This window comes from Strongylocentrotus purpuratus, unplaced genomic scaffold (genome assembly GCF_000002235.5).
Source record: "Strongylocentrotus purpuratus isolate Spur 01 unplaced genomic scaffold, Spur_5.0 spur5_scaffold_15, whole genome shotgun sequence".
Classification (NCBI taxonomy): Eukaryota; Metazoa; Echinodermata; class Echinoidea; order Camarodonta; family Strongylocentrotidae; genus Strongylocentrotus; species Strongylocentrotus purpuratus.
Window position 1 is genome coordinate 410,395 of NW_022145600.1, and position 19,695 is coordinate 430,089.

At 36.9% G+C, this 19,695-nt stretch overlaps 1 protein-coding gene across 1 annotated transcript; it reads right to left on the reverse strand.

Moving 5' to 3' along the window:
• Positions 1-4,515: 4,515 nt before the first annotated feature.
• On the reverse strand, positions 4,516-9,563 carry LOC578694 (ankyrin-1). The gene is made up of 5 exons (XM_778849.5): positions 8,665-9,563; positions 7,304-7,453; positions 6,752-6,979; positions 5,950-6,162; positions 4,516-5,519 (listed from the first exon to the last, which is right to left on the reverse strand). The coding sequence occupies exons 1-5, from the start codon at positions 8,933-8,935 to the stop codon at positions 5,032-5,034; spliced, it is 1,350 nt and encodes a 449-aa protein (XP_783942.1). The 5' UTR covers positions 8,936-9,563; the 3' UTR covers positions 4,516-5,031.
• Positions 9,564-19,695: the final 10,132 nt, after the last annotated feature.

Consider the following 19,695-nt stretch of genomic DNA (forward strand, 5'->3'; position numbering starts at 1 on the left):
AGAGAGAATTTGAAAGAAATATAGAGAGGGGAAGAGGAGAGGAGAGGAGAGGAGAGGAGAGGAGAGGGGGGAAGGGGATGGCAAACAAAAACAGGAACAAACACAACAAAAACATTGATTTGTTACACGTACATGTACTACAAACTATTTTATTGCACAAACTTTTTAAGCACTAAGGAATACACACATACTTCACTAGACCCCTACATAAATGATACCAGTAATTTCAAATAAAATAAATACTTTGTTACAAAGATTAACAGTTAATAGACAATAATGGCTATTGCTATATCCCCAGCATAAAATAACCAAAATCAAGAAACATCCAGACACAAATCAGTGAACCACCATAATAAAGTGAGCTAAGTTTAATGTGATTAAAGGGCAATCCAACCCTTGTAATAAGTTCATTTGAATAAAAGCAGATAAGTTAGAGAAACAGCATGGCGAAAGTTTGAAATAAATGGGACCTATAATAAGAAAGTTATGAATGTTTGAAACATGAGATCACTACAGCTAATCAGCAATGCCATTATTAAATCGGTTCTTTAGTCCTGTCCAAACATATCACTAATATCTTCTTTTTTTTTCTCCCTAGTGTCTCCAATCTTCGGGCACTGCTCAAAACAAATGATGGACAGTATATCATTAAAGGTCCCCAGAAAAAAAGACCATCCTGGGTCTTACATTTTTGAAAAAATGAACGAATGAGAAAGTTGTTCAACACTACCGGTACATCACAGAGACATTACTGACTCAGTCAATTCGAAGCGCCTATACCTATAATAAGCGCAAGTTTTAGATATGTACAACTTTCTGATTTCTTTGATTTCATTCAAACTTTCATTAGTCTGTTTGTCTAATTTTTCTGCTTTCTTCTAGAGTAGTTTGCTGTCTAGGTTGGAACCCCTTTAAAAGTGTGGTGTCTTTCGACTCACATATCAGAGAGAGCACAAAGTCCCACATGGCAAGACATTGCTTCTTACCACTCTTTTACACATAAATCTTGCCACATTTTTAAGGAAGTTTACCTTGTGATATATACGAATAAGTTTAAATAATTTAAATTAATATACATTCATTAATTATGCTGAAAGACAAAAGGCATTCAATAGCAAAGTATGCAATTTACATTGCATTAAAACAAGATAAAACAGAACTTTAGTTCTTATAACTCAATCATACAGCATTTGTCATTTTTGAAAAATCTTTCAAATCTAACAATTTTGAAACTGAAAGAATATACTGTCATATTGTAACATAAGAAATTGAAATATTTCATGCCATTATTAGCACAAAGGTACTGCTGCTTTCCGATGTCATCAATAAGTAATTAATTAATTAAACTTGACATATGTTACACAGTGTGATTTAATTTAAATTTAATTTAAAATTTAATTTAAATTTAAAGACACTTGGTGTCACATCAAGATGCACAATCTTACAATGCTCTTAGGATCACCTTTAGGCTACACTTGTAGCTTAGCTTTTTTCTCCATTGAGACTTGAACACATTAGTCATGTGGAGTTGAGAATTAAAAATACTCTATATTATTATTATTATTATTATACAAGGGTACTATAATCATACATGCATTTCATCAATTTAAATCCCAAATAAAAGATATACAATTTCAAAATTGCCAACCTTTTGAGTTTTGAATGAGACCATTTAAACAAAGTTCATAATAGATTATAATGATAATAGTGGGTTCTTGTATAGCCTTATGTCTATTAGGCTTGGCATTCCTGGTGCTTCACAATTATTACTCCGGTTTTAGCATAGCTGCCATCATGGTGCTCTAGCATTCTCAGGAATTAAATCCTGCCAGGTAGCCATCTACCTCACCTGGGATTGAGTGTGGCTCTTTCCAAAGTATGTTAGTGCTGTGGTAGGGATTAGAACCCTATACCCTTCACAGTCCGGTGACTTATCCACTGACCACAAAACCTATACACGTGCACCCTAAAATCTTAGGAAATAATTTCAGATAACATTTAAATTTGTTCACTTCAAAATTCCTAAAACATATTTTTTCCCCAACATATTGTCAAATTGGTAATAATTTGATATCAAACTTTGAAAAATAAATTCATCCCATCATTTCCTGAAAATCAACACAAAAATTATTGTTTCATTTTCTTAATCACTTAAGAATGAGATGTTCAAAATTATCGCTATATTATATAACATCTCTACAGTTTTAGCAAAGACCTATTTAATATGGAATGACCAACTGTCAAGCTAAAAAATATATAAAATTATTACAAATAAGAACCCTGTTATAAGCATATATTATTTGCTGAGGAATATTTTTCCTGCAAACAAAGGGAATTGGTTTGGTTTCTTATCGTAGATCACAAAGTCAGACAACATGTTTAAAAATCTTCAGTCTCATAATGAAGGATAGTTGATTCATAATGTATGCAGGGTGCTATAGGTACAAACATGGAAGACATAGAAACCAACATCTTTTAATAAAGGCCAATCCAACCCTTATAATAAGTTCATTTGTATGAAAGCAGGAAAATAAGACAAACAAAATGGCAGGGTTATGAACGTTTGCAATATGAGATCACTATAGATATGAAAATCTCATATTGGCAATGTTGTAAGTGGATTGTGACATAGTCAGAGAGCTGATTGATCCTCATCAGTATGCATACCAACAAAACAAATCTGTTCAAGACGCTACCCTTTATCTAACACATCTGCTATACAAGCACACAGAAGAGACGAAATCGTACGTACGAGCATTGTTCGTGGACTTCTCTTCTGCGTTCAATACCATCCGCCCTCATGTGCTTGTTGAGAAGTTGAAGCGTCTTGAAGTAAGGCCATCGCTCATACTTTGGATCGTGGACTTCTTGCAGAACCGAACGCAGAAAGTACGGGTGCAGAACACAATGAGTGAGTCCATTGTCACCAACATCGGGTCTCCTCAAGGGTGCGTGCTCTCGGCCATCCTGTTCGTGTTGTATACCAACGACTGCCGCTCATCTTCGGAAAATGTCTCAGTCTTGAAATACGCGGACGATACTGTTATTGTTGGGAATATTAGAGGAAGTGAGACTGAATACGAAGATTATCTAAACTGGTTTACTGAGTGGTGCAATGAAAACTTTCTGGACTTCAATACTACGAAAACAAAAGAGATGATAATTGACTTAAGGAAAGTAAGACCCGTAGATCCAAGTAGCTGCCCAATGAAAATAAACGGAAAAGAAATAGAGATAGTGAAATCATACAAATACCTTGGCACTGTAATTAATGACAAGCTGAAATGGGATGACAACTGTAGGGAGCTGTACAAGAAAGGGCAGAAACGTTTATATTTCCTTCGTAAACTCAATTCCTTTCATGTAGACCGCACTATAATGTACCTTTTCTACAAGTCTGTGATAGAGAGCATAATAGTAAACGACTGCGTTGTGTGGTTCACAGCATGTCGAAAAGTAGACTTTTCTATGCTAAAAAGAATTGTTAAACAAGCGGAAAAAATTGTAGGGAAGAATCTAGACTTCGAAGATATATGTAGAAATAGAATACTCGACAAGGCGAAATCAATCTACCATAACAGCCGTCACCCCTTAAATAATAATTATGTAGCCCTGAGGTCAGGAAACAGGTTAAGATCTCTAAGGTCCAGAACGAGCAGGTTTCTAAATTCATTTGTGCCAAGCTCAATCAGGCTGATGAACGAGGAGGGTTTAATCTAAGTCTGAATAATAAACTGAATTTAATCTGAATTGTGAATTTAATTTGAACTGTGAACCTAACTTAATCTGAATTATGACTGAATGTAATCACCTATTTTGAATTATAACTTGCATTTAATCTGAATTGTAAACTAATTTAATTTGAATTATGAATTCTAGGTGATCGGAACTTGAGTTGAATTATATTATGAAATATGAACTGAATTGGTCTGAAGAATAAATTGTATTGCATTTGAATTGTGAATTTAATTTAACCCGAAATATGAATATAATTTAATTACTTAGTTTGAATTATATATTAAATTTGATTTGAATTGTTAATTTTATATTAATCTGAACTACGAATTGAATTGATGTGAATTATAGATTGTAGTAATTTGAATTATGAATTTATTTAACCTGAATTGTCAATTTAATTTAATCTGAATTATGAATTGTACGCGATCGGGATTTGAATTGAATTATTTCCTGAAATATGAATTGAATCCGTCTGAATCATGAACTGTATTGAATTTGAATTGTGAACTTAACTTAACCCGAATTATGAATTTAATCTTATTACTTAGTTTGAATTATAAACTGAATGTGATTTGATTTTGTTAATTATATTTTAATTTGAACTACGAACTGAATGTGATCGGGATTTGAAATGGATTTGATCTGAATTACGAATTGAATTGGTTTAAATTTTTAATTGTATTTAATCTGAATTGCGAATGAATTTAATCCGAACTTGAACTGAATTTAACTACTTAATTTATGAATCGAATGAATCGAATATGAATATGAATATGATGTGTACAAAAATATCATAAATTTCAGATTTTCTCCCAAGTGCATTCTTCTTCTGGCCTAAAAATATATTATGGATACCCCGGTAATGCATTATTATAGTTCCTCTGAAGAATAAAGACCCTCCAGATATGTATATGTTATTTTGAAAAATGACATTTTAGTCAATTTGTGTGTTGAAACAATAACGGAAAGTTGTCCGGAACTACGTCACAGTGACATTAGACATGAACAACTCATTAAATTTGAAGTTCACATACCTACAGTGATTACAGTTTTAACAAATTTCCAACTTTATAATTGCTTCAGATTATGTTCAAACTTTCACCCGCCTGCTTCTCTGATTTTTCTGCTTTCTTTTAGAGTTGTTTGCTTGTAAGTTTGGATTGCCCTTTCAGTCTGTTCAAAAATGTTCCTCCATTAATAAGTCGTTGCGTTAACTTATTATACCATAATAATCTAAATTCTTAAAGTTCAAAGAAGTGTTTCTCTGACCACTATGACAGACTTGCACCTTGTTCAGCATTTCAAGAGAACATAATCTTTGAGACTGTCTGGAAGAGCAAGTTCTTGCGCTCTATTGAGACACGGTGTCTTGAGGAGTCTCCTGATGTGAAGACGGCAAAGATGCTGCAGTGATCTAGGGTTGCAGAACAGAGTCTGCAGCATGCTCAACTTCTCTGAAACTCTCGTCATTTGACTATCCCTTGGATTAGGGTTACTTGGTATCTCAAAGGAGTTTGTAGCTCGAAGGATAGTTTCCAAGATGACATCATCATCATCCTCCTTGGTATAGATCTCCTGCTGAAGCAACGACACACCGTGATACTCAATGTTAAAGTCTGCACCGTACTGAATCAAGAAGCAGGTCAGTTCAGGGTCATGACGAGGTCGGCCAGGGTCGAGGGTGATATGATCACGTGACATGTGGTACTCAATCGTGTGTATATGATGAAAGTGTTCTCCTCCGTCAGTCTTGAAAGCCACTAGATGGAGAGGCCTCAGTCCTACAAACAAGAAAATACAGACTTGAGTAATGGTGGTACCACTTGATCTGAGGGCAGTCTGAAGGAATGCATGTAATTACATCCATCCTTATTCAATACAATAAGATCTATAAAGATTCGTATTCCTCCTTTTTACATACTGTACAGTACAATGATAATTGCTTGTTGTAGTATATAGCAAATATCAACTTATGGTGTAGCGTCCCTTTTTGACTCGAAAGGGCTTTACAAATTATTAGATGTGTTTTAGCTCCAGCAGCTGTTAGTGTATTTTAAGAAATAATCTTATTTATCCTCACTTGGGTCAAGAGGATGTTTACTGTTGCTGGGATTTGAACCTGTACCCTGCACTCCATTGTCCCAAGACCACATACCCTCTCTATATACATGTATTCTCTATAGACTATTATCTATTCATTTGACAGCATACCTGCTCTGTTTGGTACATTAACATCCACATCTCTGCCGTGCAGTACAAGTGTTTTGATGAGCTCAGGCCCGATAGCACTGGTCTGTATCATAGCAAAGTGAAGCGGTGTATAACCTGTTGGAGTGGTTTGGTTGACGTCTACTCCATAGTCTAACAAAGCCTTTGTGGCTACTACAAGGCCACATCGAACGCAGTCATGAAGCGGACTATTCCCTGATATGGAGAGAAAAAAAGTTGAACAGAAATGATTGGAACCATATTACTAACATTACAGAAAATAAAAATTATCATCAAGTAAAATAGGAAAAAAAATATATGCACAATTGCAATCATTTCCATTAAGCCGATACCATAGGAGCTCAGAGAAAGAGGTAGCCTTTATAAGACATACAGCAGTGGCTCTATTGAGTCTATTTTTCTGTATTAGGCAATTCCCCCTCCCCCCCCCCCCCAAGGACAACTAAGGACAACCACCCCAAGGACAATAACCTTCCCCCCCCCCAAAAAAAAAAAAACAAACAAACAAACAACAACAACAACAACAACACATAAATAAATACATATATTTCCCCATGTTCTTTACAGGGCAAGTCTTCTTCTTTTTTTTTGGGGGGGGGGGGGGGGGACTGTCCTTGGGGGGTAATTATATTTTAGGATAGGCATATTTGCAGATTTTAGTCCTGGTTTGATGATAGGATATTGACTCTGCAGCAACTGTCATCAAAGTAAGTGTCATACAACTCCTTCTGATGGTTGATAAGACTGTGTGCTGTCACAGAACCCTGACATTCTGACTACTAACCTGTTCCCATTGATGATCTAGCTGCTATCTTTTTTTCTTGGGATATTCTAAGAATAGTGAGAATACTCTCTTCATGGCCGAGTTGACATGCTGTATTTAGACAATTCATTCCTATTATATCTTTCTGGCTGAGATCAGCATTGCCTCGTTGTACCAACTCTTCAATACAGCCACTACGGTTCAGCTTGGCTGCCATGTGTAACGGTGTGGTCCCTCCTCGAAACGGCTCTATCAATAGAAGAATGACATTTTAAATATTTTTCTCACTTATATGAAAAACACTAAGAGCAAGCGTTCTATGAAAGAAGGCTGTGCTTTAGACTACTTTAATGTTGTATTCTGTACACAGACATTAGCATTTCAAGCTTACAATAATCAGTTAGATATGTGTGTTTAAGCTTTAGAGCCAGACAAAAAATACCTCAACACAACTACAAGTACAAGTTCCTGAGAAAAAGAATTAGAAAACTTTATTGCCTATCATGTAATAGCAGTAAATAGGTTGTTTTGACCATCAAATGTTAACAAAATCATGAAAATATGAATGTTTACTTTTGTAGACTCCTGGTTTGTTGAAATCTGAAGTCTCAGCATTCGCATTTGCTCCAGCATCGAGGAGTAGAGTAACACAGTCTCTGTGACCAAAATGAGCCGCAAGATGAAGGGCTTGGACATGGTATCTGTTCACACCACATGGATCAGCTATACCGTGTTTAAACAAAGAAATAAAACACACAATTAAAAAAATATAAACATGTTTAGCATCCCCGTCCGCTTCCTTTCAGTAGGCTGCCTCTTTTATTGTTATTTTTTTTCCTTCCTTTTTAAAGAAAAAAAACATGAAAAACACTGCTAAAATGGATCTATTTCAGATTTTTTTTAATTTTTAATTTTCAAATGCCGGCGGCCATCTTGAAAAATAACTGTCATGGAAAATGAACTGAGGGCCATTTTGAAGTGAAAAAAAGAAAGAAAAAAGGGCTTCCTCCTTGCTATTTTTCATAAAGGCAGGATGCTAAAATGTTTTTTTTTTTTTATTTGGGCCTAATAAGGCAGTGTCTCCTGTTCATGGTCACTGAAGATCTATCTTGATATATTCAACAATCTTTTTTTTTTTGAGACTTTGCTGAACAGTGAGAAAGTACTTCTAAGTTCTACCGTCTGAACCATGAAAAGATAATCCGGTACACTGTTGCAGCTTTTCCAAGCTAAACTGCGATGGGTTGTGCTGTGACAGCAGGTGATGGTGCAAAAAGCAAGAACATGTTGTAAAATATCTTATTTACAATAAATGTTATTATTACCTGTAAGTGTAACAAATAAAAGGAAAACAATGAAAGGGATGCAGTTTCAATAATAATAACTAACACAAGACAAAAAAATGGGGGGAAATCAAGCAAAAGCAAAAGCAAATCAAAATAAAAACAGAAACACAGCCTCAGGCTCTACTTTAAAGCAAGTCCAATAGAAGGTCAATTGATAGTATAAAATATGATAACATCACCTAGCACAACCTAACTTAGGCTAAGTCAGATAGGCCTACACTCAGCTACATCATCTCTTCCTGGAATGTTTTGTTTTTTGCAACACAGCATTACATTAGTGATCAGTCTTACTCTTACTCTTACTACTGCACAAATGCAGGTCTGTGATCAAATATTCCATCTTCATCACAATTTATTTTCCACTTTTCTGTCATTCTATAATTCTTTAATTATGCCTTTAATTGTACTAGAGAGCCCTTCGATTTGTATGTCGCCGAATCTTCCTTCACAAAAGTTCATTTCAAGCTCTCCAAATCCAATCATTACATTGACATTAATCATTAGCAATCTTCATCTTGTAATTCTTGAGGCTATTATTCTTTCTACAAATAGACAAGATTAAAGATATCGTTAAACGTTATATAATACCTCCATTTTCTAACAATATCTGTGCAATTTTCTTGTGACCGTTCATGACTGCAGCCATCAAGGGCCGCTTGAAGTTCTCTCCACTCGCTATTTGTGTCATCGCATACGCCTCTCCTTCCGGGGAGGCACCCTTCTGTAAAAGGTCTATCGCGGCGTCATCATCTCCAGCTAAACAACTATTAACGAGCGCCGTATCCAGTGCTCTTTGCTGATTTACTCCGCGATTGTCTTGGAAGAAATTCATGGGATTGTGAAGCTTCTTTTTGGACATGATTGTGACCTTCTATAATACAAATGAAGTCAAATAAACATAATATACATGTAGGCATAGATCTAGAGATTAATAGAGGCGAGTCTGCAAGGGATTCCTCTCTCAGAAAACAACAACATTTATGGTATATTAGAGAAAACAAACCATAAAGCGAAATAATTGTGTACGTTAGGTAAATGAAATATGGAACAAAATATTTGGAGTTTCAAATATCTCTTCGTTTAGGGAATTCAGTCAGAATACGTGTGGCATGTGACCTTCAAATTTAACATAACATCATAACAGCGAAAGATGTGCATGAAAAAATGAATCTTGGAGTAAATCAGTGAAAAAATTAAGGAGTCGCAGAGAAATCTTCAAACTCTGAACGGTACTCGGAACATTTTGCCCGGGGGGTATTTGATTAGGCTTATAATTTATAATGTTACGTACGACCTGTCTTCGTAGTTCATAATGGCAAAAAGCACATTTCTTTCACTAGCCAGACATGATGCACTTGATGGACTTGATGAAAATGAACATGATTATGCTTGGGAAAGGACATTGTTTGCGGCTTGCAATAATGGGGGTCCCTACATCCCCAGCTCCGCCCTTCCCTTTATTATTACATGGTCATAGGACCTATAAAAAAAAAAGATGTTGTATTGCCCTTTGCGACCGACCCTAAAATCTTGAAGACAAATTTTTTTTTACCGGTTTTTAGAGAAAAAATAAAAAACTGAAAAAAGGCAGCCCAAAGAGGAAGAAAAAAAGAAAAAAAAAGTTATACAAAAAAAAATTCCGACCGACCGACCCATGTTTTGGCACCTAAAGGGCAATACAACATTTTTTTTTGTGCGGCCTATAATGCTGGGATACATGTTCAATAAGAAGACGCCGCAGCTTAAATTTTTAAATGGCATTTACAAGCATATTATATCATGGACAGATAGATATATAGGCCTAGATAGACGGGTATATAATTTATATATATTATATATATATATATATATATAGAGAGAGAGAGAGAGAGAGAGAGAGAGAGAGAGAGAGAGAGAGAGAGATAGAAACAGATGGATAGATACGATTGATAAATGGATAGATATAACGGGCCGAGATGGAAGGAAGAAAAATGGTAGTTTGTATGGAAATTAGCAAGTTGATGATGTCATCCCCTCACTTCTCTCTATATCCGTGTTTGTTCATGAATTTAACAAAATTGTCGTTCTGCTCTGGGAATGTAAAACATGACTTGAATCTTCATGGAATATGTGCAAAATCACCATGACCATTATTGCAATATAAAGGAAAATGTTCATGCTAGTGTTCCCCCCCCCCCGAAAAAAAGAAGAAAAAAAATCTGAAATTTCACAAGCAAAATAATTTATGTCACACGCAGGAAGAGCTATAAAAACAATACTTGTGCACGTCGAAAGTGAGAGAAATTTGCAGCTCAGAAAATAATTTTTCGCAACGCTATAAAGTATCCCAATTATTTATAATATCGTTACAAGAGGTACTTACTTGGTAATTGATCTGTTAATTAGAAACTTCTTTATCACTCAACACATATCACTATCATTATCCCTATTCTCTATCTTCTTAAAGAGAAAGTGTACGATTTTAAACTGAGTTTATATTTTGTTTAAATTTAAGACGAGCTTTCATTCTTGTCATTTATCCATGATGTCTGTGTTCTCTGTCACTGACTGGACAGGTCAGGCAAGATAAGCTTGGGTTCTGGTAATATTAGAAAATACATTCACAGTATACATCGAAACTTAAACTGAATTTTCAATATTACTAATAAATGACACATATGCCAAATGATTTTGGTAGAAAATGTATAGGGGCTGAGTAATGAGCATAGAAAGATATGGAAATCAAGGTAGTCGGCCCTCTACCCTTTCAATTTCATGTCAAGTTTTGTTTTAATGTATTTTATTGTGCAAATCGATATATATGTATATTAGTATGTGAATATGTAAAAATGTACCATCATTGTAAATAAGAAAAATTGAAAGAGGGGGAAAAAAAAAGGGATACCTAGGCCCGACACCATGCATGAGAGGCGTGGTTTTTATTGAAGTTGATTTACTGCTAGTTTTTGTGAGTTTGTTTTTTATTTTACTGGTTCAAACAATGAATGTCAATCTACTGCAGTTTAAATTATAGCCATGTTCTCTTGACATACGATGCCCATACATGAAACCGAACTCGAGATTAGCTATAGATTACTTTCAGAACATAAGAACATCTCGTGATAGTCTTCAGCGCTTTACAGGTACATATGCCTCAAATGGTTATTTTTAGAATAGCTTTTTTCATTTGGAGAGTAGTTCTTGAAGAACTATCAAGTGGATTTCATTCGCTATTAAACTGTGGTGATTTTAAACAATTCACGCAACCGCGCCTATACTAAACATTTGTGTATAGACCATTTACCACCGTTGTCAAGATATTTTCATCTTTATTATTGTATTTTTTTAAATCTCACCATGGATCACACATTGCCTCACGATTTCAATGAGCATACCCCCTTGCAAGAGAGATCATGTTTATCCGATAGCATGTCATCATCATCGTATACCGGCTGTTGTCCTCGAAGCCAAAGAAAGGAGCGCGTGGGTGACTGCTCCGGCCACTCCTTGCCACTCGTTCTCCAACTCACCCTCGGCCTGCTCGGGTTATGGAGCCCTCCGACGATGAGGAGGACGACGATGTCGCAAAAGGCCAGCGTGCAGACAGAGCAGACAGTCGTCACCATGTTAACGAATGATGACGACCTTAGAAGCGGGCAAGAAACAACCTGGGCCGAGAAGTCGTCAGTCGAATCTCTTGACGAACACGACAATGACTGCGACGATGACAACGAAGGAAAGAAACTTAAAGGTAGCCTATCATTTTAATTAATTTTATGTTACATTCATTCAGAATATAAACCTCATACGAGTCATACCAAGAAACAGGTTTGATACAAATTATGTTATCTAAACTTCTCCATGCAAAATAAAGAATAATTATTTTTGATCTAAAAAAGAAGAAGAATCTCAATTGTAACGTTAAAAATGTCTGACAAAGGTCAACTTTATGATTATGACACGAACATTTGTCTAAAGAAATTAATTATCTCCTTTCGTTAATAAATAATACAGAGTGCCGCCTTCCCATAAAAAACACAAAAACAACTAGCATACTTCCAGTAAATTCACTGCATGGTATCATCCGCCGCGGCCGCGGCGGAGGGAGAATCTTTGCCCATGAAAAATGATACAAAATCGACAAATTTGTAGAGGGGGTTTTGTTTTTATTGAGCATTTTGTGACACTGGTTCGGAGTCCATTTTTTTTGTCAAGCGAACCTATCAATGAAACTGCGTTTAAAAAAAATACTTTTTTGTTGTTGGTCATGTCTGTGTTTAAGTCAATAAAAATGCCTGAAGAAAAAAAATGTGGCTGGAATGTTGTGTTGGTGTTTAATCCGACGTCTACCCTGTGATATGCATCTTATTCAAATAATATCACAAATGGTAAAAGTGATAATAATTTAAAGAGGCCTCTTTGATATTCCGTGAAAACATTCAATTCAATTCAATTTTTTTTATCCAATTCAATTTGATTTTATTAAAGTCCATTTAAAAAAAGTACATTGAAAAACATTGACAACATATTTACATGTAGGATACACAGTGTACATTGAACTTTAAACACACAATTAAAAAGAGAAGTAAAGATAAGAGTAAGAAATCAAGGAAATAGATAATGAACATGAAATGGAAATTGCAAAAGAACCAAATAAAGGTTCTGTCGAGGCAATTCCCAGCTTATTAAAATACTGAAATTTTTACTGTTAAGAATAAGAAAAGCTTAGTGACATTATGGCAAAAAAAGAGTTTAAAAGTTATAAAAGTTTAAAAGTTATAAAAGTTGGGATGGATTAATTATTTTGTAGAGTATATGAATAAAAAAAACCTTAAGTTTTGATTTCAAAGAATTAAGAAACGAAATAGGCCATCATGGCCATATGGACCTTCACCCAAAGGGATCTTACTATAGGTGTCAAGAAAATGCAATGATTAAGACAATTAACGAATGGAATTGTTATTTAGTAAGATAAATAATTTGTATTTTTTTTTACTTTTAAAAATGTCTCACTAAAAAGAAAACATTTCCTGCTTTCACACACCATGATCATGTGACTAAGAGTTTAAACATGCTTAAATAAAGTACTATCATTACTAAAAATAAAAACTGAAGCGCATATAATGACTAATGTATCATCACATTGTAAACCAATATATGAGGGACTAATATCATCATCATCAATTGACATATATTTCATAATTACCTTTCACTTTCATCGATCAATATTAATGAATCTATACAGGGTTTGCATTAATGCGATATCAACTCGTGGCGTAATGAGCAAAACTGATTAGGGGAGGGGGGGGGGGCAGAACAAAAATCCGCATCACCACCACTTTTACATGTTACATGCAGGCCCCGCGAAACGTTTTTTCAAAGTGGGCGAAGCAAGTGGAGCGTAAATTGGCGTAGGGTCAAGGGGCAAAGCCCCGACGGGGTCAAGATGCGGAGCCCCATGAAGCACAGGGGTTTCAAGCATTTAATTACGGTCAGATGAGCATTCAGGAGTCCGCCTTATACTATAGGATCCCTAGTGGGGTCCTGGAGCGGAGCCCCCGGAAGCTCAGGGGTTTTACGCATTTAATTACGGTCAGATGACCATTATGTTGATACCTTATTTGTGACACTGGTATGATAGACAGATAGATAGATAGATAAATGGTATTTATTGATTCATTTCCATGTATCGCAGTTACAAGTAACTGAATTGTGCATGAATAAAACATTGATGGTGAAGACAATTATACATTTTAAGAGATACCACAGTAAAAAGTAACTGAATTGCACATGTCTTGAGTAAATTGCTGGAAAGAAGCAAGTATACATTTCAAGATGTCACACTACAATCTAGTAGCTCTTCATAATTATGAAGTACATAATTATGAAGAGCGTGTTATACCATTAATCTTATACAATATTTCAAGTTAAAAATTTGAGTTAAAAAAGAAAGAGAGATGGGAAAGCAGGAGAGAGAAAAGGAAAGAGAGAGAAAGAGAGAGAGAGAGAGAGAGAGAGAGGGGGGGTGAAAGGGGACAGATGGACAGAGAGGGAAAACAATTATGTACATGCTGATACAATACAAAGATACATTGCAATACAAATATGAATATTATAAGGTGAACATTAGAAATATTGAAATATATATGCATCGCATTCTTCATGTCATAAAAAATACATTGACTAACTTGGTAAAAAATCAGACCTCAAATTTATGAATTTATTGGAGTGGTGTTGGAGTGGTGTCCAGGGAGCAGAGCCCCCAGAAGCTTAGGGGTTTTAGGCATTTAATTACGGTCAGATAAGCATTCAGTGGCCCGCCCTAGGGCCCTTGGTGGGGTTCAGGGGGCAGAACCCCGGAAGCTCAGGGAAAACCATTCCATTTCAGCATCATTTGTGAATCTCTGGTAACGAATTAAAAACATGTTTGAATTTCATTTGGGGAGGGTGGGGGGGGGGGGGAACTGTCCCCAAACCCCCCCCCCCCCCATCAGTACGCCAGTGATGGCAACGCCTAATTGGTGTGTATGTCACATTGCCTTAGATAAAACTAACCTATTCAAGTTGCGTAGTGTCCGAGGGGGGGGGGGGGCTGACGGATGTGGTTCGGGCGGGACTGGACGGGGCGGGGGCGGGGTAAGGGCACCGTACAACACACAGGAATAGGGGAAGAGGAAGAGGAATTATAAGCAAGAGTACAAAGTGTCCGTGTAGATAACCGCTCATGGTTGTGTCATGGGTTTAAAACAAGTTTAATAGTAATAGGTCGAAAATACATCGAATATTGAGGTACCTGCTGTCTTGCAATTTTAATAAATGTGTTGTGGAACCTGGTATGATTAAATACGTTTGTTTTGGGTGATATTTTTCAGGTTGTCGGACCTCTGACGTCATCGCTGTCCTATACCTTCTTATGTCATGCTCTCTGATGACTTACGATTTCCAGAATTACTTGCGACACCTCTGGGGCAAGCGAGATAAAATTCTTCATCTTGTATCTTACTTTACCTTCCTCTTACAAGTCATGGTCATTCCTTTCTGGTGTTTCTACGCTCGGATTCTCTATATCACCATGGGACGGCGCTTCCGGCGGAGCTACCCGCTCTTCCGCGGCTTCCTGTCGAGGCGCGTCGCGGTTTCGATGAGCTCCCGTTACGGGGCGAGAAGCCTGTCCTGGTTTCGTCTCATCTGCTTCCTCGTTTGGCCGATCATGAACGCCATGCTCCGATTTGCCAATGACTACTACTTCAATTACGACCCCGCCACAGCCGTCTACAAAGAAATCACCCACTGGAGCGCTTTCCTCGGTTACGTCTTCTACGGCTGTTTTTGCTATCTCATCCACATCAAGCGCATTTCGTTTGAATGCGAGGTGCGGCAGATTGCCGTTTTCGCACGCGATCAGGCACGTGCGAAAAACGTCGACGCTGTGCGCAGTCGGATATCGAAATTCTACGCGCATTACAGCATTCTACGTCGATTGATCCGATCTTGGATGGCTTTCACCATGGTCGTTGCCACTTGGGGACTAACTGCTCATGTGACGTGGAATTATCTGATCTTCAGCAACACCGGTCGGCTGGACCCCAAAAAAATCCCCGTTCTGCATTCCCTCAACGTTCTCGTCAGCACCCAGAAGATTATGTTTTTCGTGGTGCCGTACTTTGCGATAGGCGGGCTGAACCTGGAGCACGTCTGGAAGCGGTTGAGATACGAAATCACCAAAGACCAGAGATACGCACACGAGGCTTACTGGAGGGCCATACAAAGGTGCCTCTTCGAGATCAACGTGGACCATTCCGGTGGACTTTCACCTACACTCATCTACGGCGCCATTGGTTTCTTCTTGGGCATGAATCTGGGCGAAGGCGACCAGGAATACACAATGTGGAACTATCGGCTCGTAGACGGCTGCAGTAATTGTACTGGTTAAAATTATTCGTATCAGTTGACCTCTGTATATTTAACATGATAGGCTTCAAAGGTATAAGCCCTATATTTGCACGTTAATTCAGAAGTTACTCATCGAAATAAATTGTTCTGCACCAACTACTACTTTTCCGTGGGAATTCGATAAGAAATTAAAGCAATGTAACCTGTAAGTACAAACTAATCTGCAACTGAAATGTATAGGTTTATATTTTTGTTAGATTCTTACCTCTTAATATACTTTAACCCTAATAAGGCCGGGCTATTTGAGGTCTTAGTACGGCCGGGGGGGGGGGGGGCATTATGGCCCCCCTTAAGATCTCGGCCGTGAAACGGCCGATCTCCGGGAAAATGTGCACACAATTGAACTGTATAGAACAATATGATAATTTCAATTTTTTGAAAAAAATCACTCATTTGCATATTTATGGTAATTTATGCAAATAAGTTCATAAAATCACATTTTTACCCATAAATCATAATTATATTATTCATATTTAAGCATTCTTTTTCGCTACATTATATTCATTAGAACATTTGGAACAATAATACGACAAAAAAATTTGGAAGAGCCAGCTTATTCCTTATGTTATCTCTTGTTTTGATAATTTCTTATGTATTTCATTGTTTTTTAACTTATGTATTTTATTGTTTTTTTTTTTTTTCATTTCTTCCTTCAATTCAACTATTTTGACTCCCAAAACAACCTCCTAAACTTTAAACAAGACCCAATAACCAATGTTTGATCTATTTTTAGGAAAAATGACATTTTCATTTGTTTTGTACACAAATCACAAAAATGAGCGATTTTCGGGCTGACATGCAAAGACAAAAGGTCACGTGACCTTGTAACTGTAGGTCCGATTTTCATTTTTTTTTAAAGATGCGCAAGACTCTAAAGAAAAAAGTCGGCGAGCGGCGGGGCGCCATCCATATGCGTTCTCGAACAATCAGAAAAATCGTGGAGGGGGGGGGGGGCATAATGGCCCCCCGGCCTTATTAGGGTTAAGCCGTACTTAAATGAATTTAGCTTACAGTCACCCTCACTTCTTATTTGAAACAAAACAAAGACAATTATAACCAAATCATAGATTATTAGAAAATAAGACTATCGGAAAAATTATATTGAACAACTTGAATGTGGCACTGACCAAGACACAATCTGGAAGAGAAATAGAATTATTATCCATATTTTTATTTGATTTTATGATTTTTTTCCCCTATATACAATGATATACATTTACAATCTTACTACTCTAAATGTGACGTGGTGTATACAGAAAAGGGGTCGTCTTAAGTATAAGCTTGAAGTGACGTCGACCCTCTCAAATGAAAATAAAAATACATACAATATAGCGATACATAATGGAGAGGAGGGAAGAAAGATAGAAAAAAAGTAAAGGAAGAGAAGGGGCAGAGAAGATTTAGGGGAGGGAGAGAAAGTTAAATTCAAATCAAGTCGTGCGTGTGATAATATTCACTTTTTGACATCTACTGTTCATGACGACATAGGGACATTCATGGGGTCTGCCCAAGTAGCAGTACCTAGATTCATGACGAATTGACAGTTCCAAGTTGAACGTCAAAGATAACGCATTGATCCTTTCTTACAAGACGATCCTGTTAACCTGATGCAGATTATGAAACAGAAATAATTATACTTGAATCTATTTGAAGCACTTTCGGGGTACTGAATTATGTTTTTCATAAGGAGGAAATGACATGGACTTTATTAGGATTTCACACAGCACACGCAAGTTTATATTGTTGTATTTCCTCCACAGTTTTCAAGTCTAACTTGTGAACAGTAAATATAATATATCGAGCTGTTTGAAGGCCCCTAAAAACAAAATCTTTGAGGGTCTACCTGCGATTCCGCCATCTCAATCTGTTCATTGTGGATATGCGACTAATAATATAATATTTATAAAGCGCATAATATACAAAAGTTTCTTGACTAGTTGAAACAATGTAAAGAAAAAAAATAGTTAAACGTGCTTTGATTTCAAAATTACGCTAGATATATTATGTACTTTAATTTTATATAAAGTGGAAAACCATTTTATTTTAATCCCATCCTGTCTTTTTCAAGGTAGGTCTATCATTGTGATGGTTGTAATTGTCGTAGTTAATTTGTCTTTGGTGTTGGTGAGTACCTGTGAATATGAAAACGGAGAGTAAAGGTAAAATTAAGTGCAACGGACATTTTCCCCTTTTTTCCATAACAAAATGCATGTTTACCCAGGCGCAAGATCATCAATTATTCACAAGGAAACAAACTTGATAATGAGAGTAATTTTGGGCCGAGTCAGTATAGCGTAGCGTGATTCCAACCATGCAAGGAGGGCCAGTGGACAATTTTTCAAGGCCCCTGATTACGGGAAGGGGTCCTATATCCTATTCTTCTCTCGTCTTTTTTTTTCGCAATTTCTCTCTCTCTTTTCACATTTACCTTCTTTTCCTTTCTTTCATCGCCACTGGATGGAGAGAACGAAATATCCCTTCTGTCAGAAGCCTTGTTCATAAAAAAGGCAAAGTTCGTATTTTCTTAACACCCCATGCAGGGACTCGTTGCATAAAGCTAGCATTTATGGTATTTTAGCCCGTAAAAGTAACTTGATTAGATTGGCTAATTAGTGATGATGCCAAGGTAGTTAATACTGATAAAAAAAGTTACCATCATAATACAACAGGGCCCTGGATTACGATTACTCCATACAAAATGGGGAAAAACGATTCGTAGGAACCAGGAGGTTTTAAAAGATGAATGGGGGGGGGGGGGGTATTTGTATTTACTTGTATAGGTTCTTACCTTTGGTTTTGTACATGTGCCTTGAGATTTATTTTTCGTTGGGGGGGGGGGCTTAAGATTGATCTTGAGCCTTTAAACTTGTATAACTATCTTACGATTATGTACGTATTTTTCAGTATATTTTCCTCTTCTTTTCCCCCCTTTTCCTCTATCTCTTTTTATTTATCTTATGTATAGATTATGATTATTCAATACGTAGCTTGTATGTATCATTATCTGCTTTGTCATGGCGACGCGATCACAAGCCCTTTGCTTATAAAGAAGTTTGCCTCCTTCCTTCATTGCAAATTCATTTTTATGATTATGTTCATTTTTTTTTTGAAAGAAAATAAATGTTTGCTGAATCGAATTGATTTTAAATCAAAAGCCTTTTTTCCCCTTCTTCCTCCATTGTTCACGTTCACTCATTAACTTCGACTGAGATTTCTTTTTATCGAATTCAACTTCCTGTGAGTAAATCACATCTGCCTATATCTATCTCCGATCTAGTTCCCTCCCCCGCCCCTCCCCCGCCCCTCCCCCGCCCAAACCCACACAATTTCATAATTCTCCACTGATAGACGTCAGGTAGGACCCACCCCAAACTTTGCATCACTTGGACCCAATTTTCCGCCTGACTTTTATTAGTTTTTGATGGCTCTTTCCCGCACCCCATCTACATCGTTGTGGAGCAGTGAGACTACACAGAGATGAGGGTGAGAGAGAGGGAGGGAGGGAGGGAGAAAGAAAGAGAGAGAGAGAGAGAGAGATAGAGAGAGAGAGGAGAGAGAGAGAGAGGGGGGGGGGGGGAGGTGGGGATGAGGGAGAGAGGGGGAGGAGCGGAGTTTCAATGCATCCGATTTCTTCAAACATTTTACTGGGGTCCAAACCTATAACGGCAAACAACGCTAATAAATGTA

Bases quoted from the DNA above. Each gene is read 5' to 3' on its own strand.
- LOC578694 (XM_778849.5), bottom strand. From the start codon at position 8,935: ATGTCCAAAAAGAAGCTTCACAATCCCATGAATTTCTTCCAAGACAAT. The intron at 7,454-8,664 runs GTATTATATAAC...AACACGGTATAG, and splicing joins GATATTGTTAGAAAATGGAG to CTGATCCATGTGGTGTGAAC. The intron at 6,163-6,751 runs GTTAGTAGTCAG...TCTCCATATCAG, and splicing joins TAGATCATCAATGGGAACAG to GGAATAGTCCGCTTCATGAC.